This window comes from Thunnus maccoyii, chromosome 24 (genome assembly GCF_910596095.1).
Source record: "Thunnus maccoyii chromosome 24, fThuMac1.1, whole genome shotgun sequence".
In the NCBI taxonomy this organism is placed as follows: domain Eukaryota; kingdom Metazoa; phylum Chordata; class Actinopteri; order Scombriformes; family Scombridae; genus Thunnus; species Thunnus maccoyii.
This window is the reverse complement of record NC_056556.1, coordinates 18043175-18053033: the sequence shown is the minus strand read 5'-3', so window position 1 is coordinate 18053033 and position 9859 is coordinate 18043175. Positions and strand designations below refer to the sequence as shown.

The following is a 9859-nucleotide window of genomic DNA, read 5'->3' as shown; positions in this document are numbered from 1 at the left end:
ATTAAACTGTCCTAAGAGTTGTATTTTCATGACGTTCCTTCCTGTGAATTTGCTGAGAAAAGATGGGGAGAGTAGTGCAGGTTTAACACATTTCATCCACCTATCCAATTTATTAATGATGTATTAACATTTATACTGTAATTGCAGAATGATTTAGTTTAGCTGATGGCTTATTAGTAAGAATCTCTTTACCATTTATGAATTTTTGATTTTATTAACATTTGTAAATACAGAATGGATGGGTTATGAGAAAGATAGAGCCATTCATTTTTATTAATGACTCACTAATATTTATGAGGTACTTAATAAAGGAGCACTCCACTGATTTTACACAGAAGGTTCAGTGTACTGGTCATGGTTAATACTACTCAGCCTGTGGGAACAGATGTATGATGTCTTCTGTGGCTCTGAAGGAAGTTTGTAAGGTCTGAGAAAACAACCCTGATGATGTCATAGTGATGTCATCAGGACTATCTCGTCTTGGAATTGGAGACAAAAAAAATGTCAGAAAGTCTGAGTTACAAACTGGAGGTGTGGAGAAAGATGTAGACATTTACCAGGCAGTGAGTATCTGACAAAAATCTCTCTCATATTGCATTATGGGAAATGTAGGATCTAGTGTTTTTAGAGTTTGACCCTTACTATGCACTAAAAGTAAGGATATCTCAGCCTCTGCTGCTTTGATTTTGCTGTTTATTTGTATCTTGAGTCCTTCAAACTTATGGGGGTGTAATACTAAATTGCTGCAGTGTCCCTTTAATGATGTGACAGCTAAACACTTTTTTCACAACATGCCACACCAAAAGTTGTTCTTATTATAAGACAATAACTGATCTATAAAGCATTAGAAAGTCATTTAGGATTCCTGATTAAAAAGTGGTATCTATAAAATCATAAAACACATCATTTCCAGTATCAAATTAATGTTAAATAAATGTTGCTTTGGTGTTTGTGTGTTATAGTAGTTACTCAATTGATAATAAGTTGTACATGCCTTACTCTGTTTTATTGATTACTGTGAAGATGCAATGATTAGTCTATCAAAAGAAAATTAACCTGCAACTATTTTAATAATTGAGTAATTTGGCAATTTTTCAAGCAAAAATGTTGAACATTTGTAGTTTAAGGCCCTCACTATGTCCCATTATGTTCCAAGGACAGTGTTGTCATGCTGTTTTTGTTTAAAAGTCTAAAAAAAAACAAAGTAAAAATAAAAAGACACACTTGCTGGTTCCAGCTTATCAGATATGAAAATTAGCTGCTTTTATGGCATACATGATAGTTGATTAAATATCTTTGGGTTTTGGACTGTTCAGATAGACTGGTCAGATAACATAAAGGTATTTGAAGATGTCACTTTGGGCTCTGGAAGTGATTAATCTAGAAAATAATCAGCAGATGAATTGATAATGAAAGTAATTGTTAGTTGCAGCCCTATGTGCAATACAAGGGAAATGTGGAAGAGTAGAAAAATATGATGTGATAGTTTGGCGAGGACATATTTTGTTCTGATTGGGACTTGTTGTTTTTCTACATTACTATAATATATTTCAATATCTATCTACAGTAGGCCAGCACATCACAAGTTTGTGTCATATTTTTGGACAGCAGACATTTCCCTCTGTGAATGCCATCGTGTTGGCCGCATTAAATTATTGTTTTCCACAACAGAGTCTGGCAGCTTGTCTGCTGTCATACAACACACTCAGTGGTAGAGGATTATAATCAAGCTGTTTCCTCCAGATTTGGCCCAGAACCACCTCTGTCCCAGTATGCCAGGTGGAGGACCAGCAGAGCTTCACTGCAGCGAGCCACCGTCTTTTCTGTCCCGTCTAATGTTACTAAGCCCTGCTCATCAAACTTTCATCAGGCCAGTTTAACTGCAGGCCAGCACAGGACAGCACATCAGGGAGAGATTCACCATCAAATTAACAAACTGTTCCGAGCTTACCTCTGGAGTCATTACTGACATCACTTATGCACCTGAAAGCTCACATACAAACACACACACTGTACATTTGTAATTCTGAATATTAACATTCTTTCTGTGGTCTTCATCTGTGTTCCCTGCTCAGGTTCTGAGGTATTAATAATCCACAGCTTCAGCTCAGCTTCCCAGATCAAATTACACAGACTGAGCCAAAACTAAAATGGAGGGACTCCCTCATAATGACCTCCACTGAGGAGAGAAAAAAACTACAATACCCAGCTACCTCTACAATGTCTTGATATCAAAGTCATTTACACAAGACTACAGGGTGCTTCGTTTGTTGAACAACTGATGTACAATCCAAAACCGTAATAACTGGAGAGACATAATGAATACTCTGCTCTTGCTCTCCACCATCAAAACACCAAATGAGGGAATATGTATTGGAAGAAAGCGGTTCAACCCTCCAGCAGAGGTCCATAGAACCGTTCTGGGGGATGGTGCAACAAAACCTTATATTTACTTTAATTTCTCATCCATTCATAAATCAGTATCATTAAGTTTCTTGAATCAGCTGGAAAAATGAAAGCCTGTGAATTTTTATTCAGACCATCTTAAGAGCCAACAGTGGCCTGTTGGGTTTTTTTTTCTTTAGGACTTTGGTTTGTTGGCGAACTGTGCAATACTTTCAAAAGGGCACTCCACCAATTTTACACATGAAGGTCACATGTAATCACAGGGAATATGCAGAGTATTCTCAGCCTGTGAAAGCAGTTGTATAATGTTTTCTGTGGCTCTGGTGGAACTTTGACAAGTGTAAGAAAAATGCCCTGATGATGTCACAGTGTGTGTGTTAGTCACATGTATGTGAGTGTTAGAGTGTGGTGAGTGAGAAGCCTTTTTTTGTAAACCCTTTTTCTCCTGGTTTTTTTTAGGAGTTAGGTTTGTGCTTTGTCTTTTGTTTCCATTTTATTTTTCGCTAGGGAAGTTTAAGATGGGGGTTTAGTCATTTTTTGTTTGTTGTTTTGGGCATTGCTCACTGTGAAGCCTCTGTAAAATAGGGTTAGGGTTAGGGTTAGTCTAGGGGAAAACCTGACACAACATGCTTAGAGCCCCCGCTCTTCCCAATCCCAAGAATGGTCAGCCCAAAGACCATCAAAGTTCACTGTAGCAGTTTATTTTACAGAGGCTTCTGGCAGTGTTACATCAGCAGAATAAGGATGCTGAAGCTGTTCTATGTTGTGCAACAATTTATTGTTCATCTGTAAATCAGTTAGAGAACACACGGTGAGGCAACAAATGTGAAAGTCTTTGAAACCGTGGATCCATGGAAACGGAATTACAGAAGATGTGCTTCTGAACACAAAAATAATCAGGCAAGAGCCTTTCCCTTTTCAAGTCTTTCATAAAAACAGTGCTGTCTGTCTGTGTGTTCATGATTGAAGCTGAAGGCTCATCATCTGTTGGGCAGTTCCTTGCTGGTGTTCCTCAGGGTCAGTGAGGAGCAGGGGTGGGGGGGGGTCACTGCGGGGGGAGAGGGATGCCTCGGGCATCTGTGACCTGACCCTCCTGCAGATTCTTCACCAGCTGGGCCAGCCAGCGTTTGGTGGTGGTGTCGTCCTTCAGGACCTGGGCGAAGGTGGTGTCTTTGAGCTGGTCAGGGAGGCACTGCCGCAGAGCTTCTCTGGCTCTGCACAGGGAACAAACACAGGACACATATCTATGCTGTGATGTCAACATACTGTTTCAGAGGCCCTTACCTAGAAGAGGATTACAGTTCTGGATGTTAACATTAAATAGTTGGAATTTTTTAGAACAACACTATTGAATTCAGAGCTGAGCTAATCGATATTTATTTTATATTTAGAATGGACCAAATCACTACTGTATGTTTAATGTGAAAGGTGTCACTCATAGTGACAAGTCCACAAATTGTTATACTGCCCCCAAGTGGCAAAACAAATGCAGCATTAAGCGTTCTACATTGTGACTTCTGCACTTTGGACTCAACAATTATCCTATTATGATCTACTAACCTATTATGATAGTAAGTTACTTTGCGTCTGTCTTTATGCTGAATTTAATCTTCATCAAATGAGCTAGATAAGGTTCAGATTCAAACCACAGGCTGCTGAAAATATATTTTTGTTGTTATGTTTAATTTTGTATTTCTACCCTTTTTCTTTTGCACACACAAGCATGTTGTCATTCAGAATTGTTTTTCTACTGATTTAAGTACCTGGAGTTGTCGGACAGGCGTAAGTAGCAGCGCACTACGTGCTTGAGCAGGCGGGCTGAGGGCTCTTTGGACAGCTGGAGGACCATTTTGCCCTGAAACAGAGGGCAGTGAGTCAAAGAGTAATATTATCATTATTATTATTTTTAATAAAGATCCTCTACAGACATTTTTAAATACATACAAAAATACTCTGCTTTGCAGAACTACTTGTGTCTAATATGTTTTTTCACAAATAATTCAATTACCAAAAATTCTTAAAATTACAAGAAGCACAACACATTTGAGTGGACGGAAACTTTCAGTGACTTACAAGAATCATAGCAACATGAGAGAAGCGCTCATATGTTTGGCAGATGTATGCTAGTCCCGTGTCATCCAGGAGGATTTTCTGTAGTATGAAGGTTGCAACCTGAAAAACAATGATCCCAGATCTCTTCAATTATTTGACTTTTTTTCTGAGCCGATGCTACAAGAATCTTCTTGTAGTGTCTTAATCAAAAATGAATATTAATTTCATCTAAAGGAACACAAACATATTGAGACATGGTGAGACAGGCAGAGAGTAGGAGGGGAGCAAATTAAAACAGATTTAAAAAAAAATCACAAAAACTTTGAAAGTACCGTTTTGGAGAGCTCGCTGCCAGACTCCATGATACGAAGGCACAAGGGAATGATCTCTGTGGTCAACAGGAAGTTGATCACTTCCTGCTCATCTGTTTTCACCAAAGCACCTGGACAGGATTGACATATAGAACCAATGACACTAAAGCAATTTGTACTGTTTTCTTCTGTACAGATGCATTAAGTTTAATTTCTACAAATTGGGAACAGCCATAAATAGGCTACATCCATTCAAAATGTTATATTCCAGTGCACCCTAGTAGACTACAGGTAAAAATGCATGCCATATAACCGCAAAGTCTGTGGTTCGAATCCAGCCGCGGACCATTGTTGCATGTCACCACCCCCTCCCATCACTCTCCCCTTTCAATTCCTGTCATCTCTCCACTGTCCCTATAATAAAAGGCATAAAATGGCCCCCAAAAATATTAAAAAAGAGAAAATGTTACATTCCTAGTCAGCAGGTGGGTGTTGTAATGGTGTTTCTACTAGTAAGATTACGCCAAAACAGTTGTCTGTGGTCTCATGACGGTGTGTGCTGGTGGGAAAACCAGTGGTGGTTTTAGTAAAGGCGGCAGAAACAAGACTGAAAATGTGGAGCTAATTAAAAATAATGACCTGTGTCTTGTCTTTCTACCAGAAATATCAGCTACTGATATCATCAACCACTGAGAGTATGTTCACACTAAGCCCTTCATCCAGACTAAAACAGCATTTTCTCCCCTTAAAAAACACGGTCCCAAAACGGTCCCCCAAAAGACAATCAAGATGGTGCTGTGGATGGCTGCCTCTACATTGCACTCTAGTATTTTTTCTGTTTTTGTTTATTTGTGCAGTCTTCAGTACTCTCTTTCATGTTAAATTCACCCTTGTATATGTAAACATACTTGGCTGATGATTTGATTCTGATGTCAGTGTGGCATTTCAGTGTGGATACAGAAAATAGAGCTTTAAAAGGGGCCATATTCTGCATATTTCCAGGTCTATATTTTTAATCTGGGGCTCTTCTGGAATAACTCTGACTGATTTACAGTTTGCAAAACTCATCATTTAACTCATACTGACCCTTCATGCAGCCCCTCAGTTCAGCCTCTGTCTGAAACAGGCCGTTTTAGCTCCTGTCTCTTTAAGGCCCCCCTCCCGATGAGCCCACTCTGTTCTGATCGGTTAGCTTCCAGAAGATCCATTAGCCTCCAGACAAACTAGTATTTACCTCCATCTGCTGACAGAAATCTGAGGAGAAACTCTCACTCCATCAGCTGACAAATAATAATAAGGAAATGTGTCTCCAACATTGTCGAATATATGTTTCGTTTTTTTTGGGTGGTTTATTTGATTAGCTATGAATAAGTACTGAATCATAAAAAAATCATTTAAGAAAGAAAAGAAAAAAAATAGGAATGCTACTTCAGTTGGTTGATGATTTCGAGCCCTGTATAATATTCCTATAATATCTCATGAGTGATCAATTGCATGAAGATTTCTTACCTATGACCCCTAAGCTGGTGAGGCGGAGGTATTCGAAAGGCCGTGTTTTGCTGACAGTGTGTAAGAACGGGTACAGGAAGAGTGGGATGTGAGCAGCCAGGAAAGCTGACCTGTGAAGGACAAAACTCTGCTGTGAAGAATCGTTTGCTAGTTTGGTGGCCTTCTTGATATTTGTTTCAGTGCTGCATGTTCTCTAACCAAATTATTTTCAACCTCTGTCCTGAGACGTGATCCTCAAAACCGAACTCTATAATTTAACATGTACGTATCAGTGAAAAATAGCATTGTCTGCTGATGAGTGACAGAGGGAATACTGACATGTACATGGAATTCAGTTACCTTGTCTCTGGATGGGAGGCTACACACTGGAGGAGCGCCAAGGCGTTACATACTCTGTTGGACTGGTGTGCTGTCAGGGTGGGGGGGTTGATTGATGGGTAGATGTTGACAATTTCCTAGCAAAGACAGGGATGAAAAAGAAAAGAAAAAGCATGAAATACCAGGTCCTTTGTTTATAAGAACTTTGGAAAATCTTGCATCAACAGCTAAAGTCTCTTAGGAGCTTTATTCACTGTCTCTTTATGCATCCCTGACTCCACCACATGTAACCTGGGACCTGTGGAAAACACTGCTCCGGCTCACCTGTAGCAGGGCTGCTATAGTGCCACAAGAGTGCCACAGCATGGGGGCAAGGTCTGGTACAGACTCCCGCTTCTTGCTGAGCTCCAGGAGGGCATTCTCCCTGGTTTCTGGACTGGAGAGCTCATTGATCCACTGGTAGATCTTTTCTCTGTCCACTTGTGCCAATGCGGTGGTTACAGCCTGAAAACAACCCAGGAAATAAAGCACTGATATGGCTTGTTCTTTCTAACACAGAGACAACATCCCATTTCAAATCTGTCAGTATAATACAACCTAAATTATATAAGCAAATATACACACCTTACAAACTGCAACTTAAGGGACAGGTTCACAATTTTTCAGTGCGTCTTAAAACAACAGTCAGGTGCCAAATGAACAGTGAAAGAATTTTCCTCGCTGTAATCATTCCTCCTGTTCATACTGGCTATTAAAAGACTCCCTTCAAATGTGCTTTCAATGTAAGTGATGTGGGCCAAAATCCACAGTGTGTCCACACAGTCATTTTGTGCAAGAATGCATTTAAAAGTGTATTTGACGCTTATATGAGGCTTCAGCAGTCTGAATTAGTCATATCAAGTGGATATCTGACACATTTTTAGCATCAAATTCCCTCTTTGTGTTTTCTCGTACAGTGTTCCCCTCTTGAGCTGCGGTAGAAGTATAGTATCAAAAAGAGGGACAACTAACGTTGAAAGATATCTACTTGATTTGACTCATTTGGACGGCTGGAGCTTCATATTAGCTTCAGACAAACTTTAAATACATTTCTGCCCAGAAGGAGGACTGTGGATTTTGGCTCCCATCACTTACATTGTAAGTGCATTATGAAGGGATCTTCTAATGGTCAGTATGAACAGGAGGGATGATTACAGCATGTTTTAGGACAGACTTGAAAAATTATGAACCAATCTTATTTAGTGAGCCCTGAGTGATTCCCCTTGGAGCCAGTGTGCCTGTTATTCTTATAAAGTCTCACCATACTATAGCTGAGATTACAAAGGAAGCTGGCAAGCATGGTAACATTAAGCAAATTCAGTTCAATACAAGAAATTGTAACTGTAAATGAACATGACACTCAAAGTGTCCTGGGTATATGCCGAATACAAAGTTCAAAGCTCAAAAATGTCTTTTTGTGCACCTTGTTATTACTAAGGAGACGCACGGCTCGAAATAAACAAGACTTTTTGAAATTAACAGATATTTTGATGGGAATCTGAGAAAGGTACATTTTTGTATGACTTTTAGACAAAATAAAGGGTGTAAACTCAATATTATGAAGGTACCACAACTAAATTCACCATTATAGTTTTATAATTTATCAATACTACCGTTATGTAACTGCATTAATTCATTTTTAACTTAGCAATGTCAATATTGTTAGCATAGCATATCCAGGCTAACCTGTAGACATGCACAGCTAACTTAGTCAGCTAAATGTGAGAATAATAGTGGTATCTACTTACTGCTCCTGTAGCCAACATTCTGTGCAGCGCTTGAATTTAATCCGGTAAGGTCTTGTAAAAACCGGTATTACAAGTGATTTTAAAGAAATAAACAGAAATGCTTCGGCTGCATTGGCTTCAACGGTCTGTCAGCCGGAAGTACTGAGACACTTCTTCTTCTTCTCTTTGCTTTTCAGTGGCGATTGGCGTCCAAAATGTCGCATTACCGCCACCTACTGGATTTCAACTAAAATCTCCACTGCCTAAATAAAATAATAATTTCCCACTCTGCTATAAATTCTCTGTATTTCGGGTGTGATAGAGCCTAAAAGCTTCTCTCAACAGCCGCTGCACACCTTCTCCAGAAACTTCTACAACACCCAGAAATCTCCTTGCTGCATCTACGATAATGTCAATTTTCTCAGATTTTCTTTCTCCTCCAGTTAGTAGTAGTAGTAGTTTTGTTGGATATATTTATATGTTTGTTATGAATAATCTTTTTGCATTACCTTTGTGTTCACAAGTTTCCACAAGGTTCCTCTCAAGAGTATTGATATCAGTGTTTGGTTCTAACAGTTATGGCGGCCCAGCAGAGAGCGCCAGAGTTTCATCAGTCTGCAAGCCCAGTCACAAGCAAGCCGTCAGTTATTTGGAGATATATTAAAGTCCCCCTCCACTCAAAAATATGTTTTTCTTCTTGTTCCTTCAGTTGGATGTTTGAGCTTCACTGTACAGAGTGATGTAAGTGCAGATTTTTTTCCCATTCATTCATTCATTGCTGAAAGTGGAAATTTTCTCTGTGCTCACTGAAAACCTGATTTTAAAAAAGCAGGCCTATGAGCATGATTTGTGACATTACAACAAGTTTGGAAGCTAATCCAAAAGTGTGATGTTGAAAATGAATTTGCATATTTATAGATTCTGGAATTTTTAATGATGGAGAAGGAGTGGATGTCATTTTAAGAATTTTAACGTGGTAATTCTTTTTTTTTTTTTTTTTTTTTGAGGAAAACCATATCAGACACACATTATCGCTCCAAGCAGAGTATTTTTAGATGTCTTAATATGTGTCTGGAGGAGATCTTTAAGTATTTCAATGTGCTAAATGTGTAAAATTGACATTTTGACATTATGATACTGAGTTAGTAATCATAGTTTCAGAAAACCTCTACTAATAATAATAGCTATTATAAACGACTTCATATAGTGAAAAGACTGGGATGGAAAGGAAATCCTCAAAAAATGCAAAGGTGTTTTGGGGGCATTTGTGCATTTATTGCTTTTGTTTTAATGGAAGTCGACACATCAAATTTTATTATTTCACCTTAGTATCTTATACAGTCATGTGATTTTCTGTCCCAAACTGATTTACACTTAAGTGATTTATGTCCTGCAGAAAACAGATCTTCTTTCTGCCATTTTCTACAGATTAGACCTTTTTAAAGCCCACAACATAGAGTAAATATGTAATTTTCTGTTTTATTCATGGATCCTCAT

At 38.8% G+C, this 9859-nt stretch overlaps 1 protein-coding gene across 1 annotated transcript; it reads right to left on the bottom strand.

Moving 5' to 3' along the window:
- Positions 1-3165: 3165 nt before the first annotated feature.
- cnot9 (CCR4-NOT transcription complex subunit 9) lies at positions 3166-8546 on the bottom strand. The gene is made up of 8 exons (XM_042404982.1): positions 8384-8546; positions 6921-7100; positions 6618-6733; positions 6279-6388; positions 4791-4900; positions 4480-4578; positions 4170-4261; positions 3166-3620 (listed from the first exon to the last, which is right to left on the bottom strand). The coding sequence occupies exons 1-8, from the start codon at positions 8399-8401 to the stop codon at positions 3452-3454; spliced, it is 894 nt and encodes a 297-aa protein (XP_042260916.1). The 5' UTR covers positions 8402-8546; the 3' UTR covers positions 3166-3451.
- Positions 8547-9859: the final 1313 nt, after the last annotated feature.

Excerpts from the sequence above, each read along its gene's own strand:
- cnot9 (XM_042404982.1), bottom strand. Across the intron at positions 6,734-6,920 it reads CTATAGCAGCCCTGCTACAG|GAAATTGTCAACATCTACCC; the intron begins GTGAGCCGGAGC and ends TGTCTTTGCTAG. Across the intron at positions 4,901-6,278 it reads CACCAGCTTAGGGGTCATAG|GTGCTTTGGTGAAAACAGAT; the intron begins GTAAGAAATCTT and ends AATCCTGTCCAG.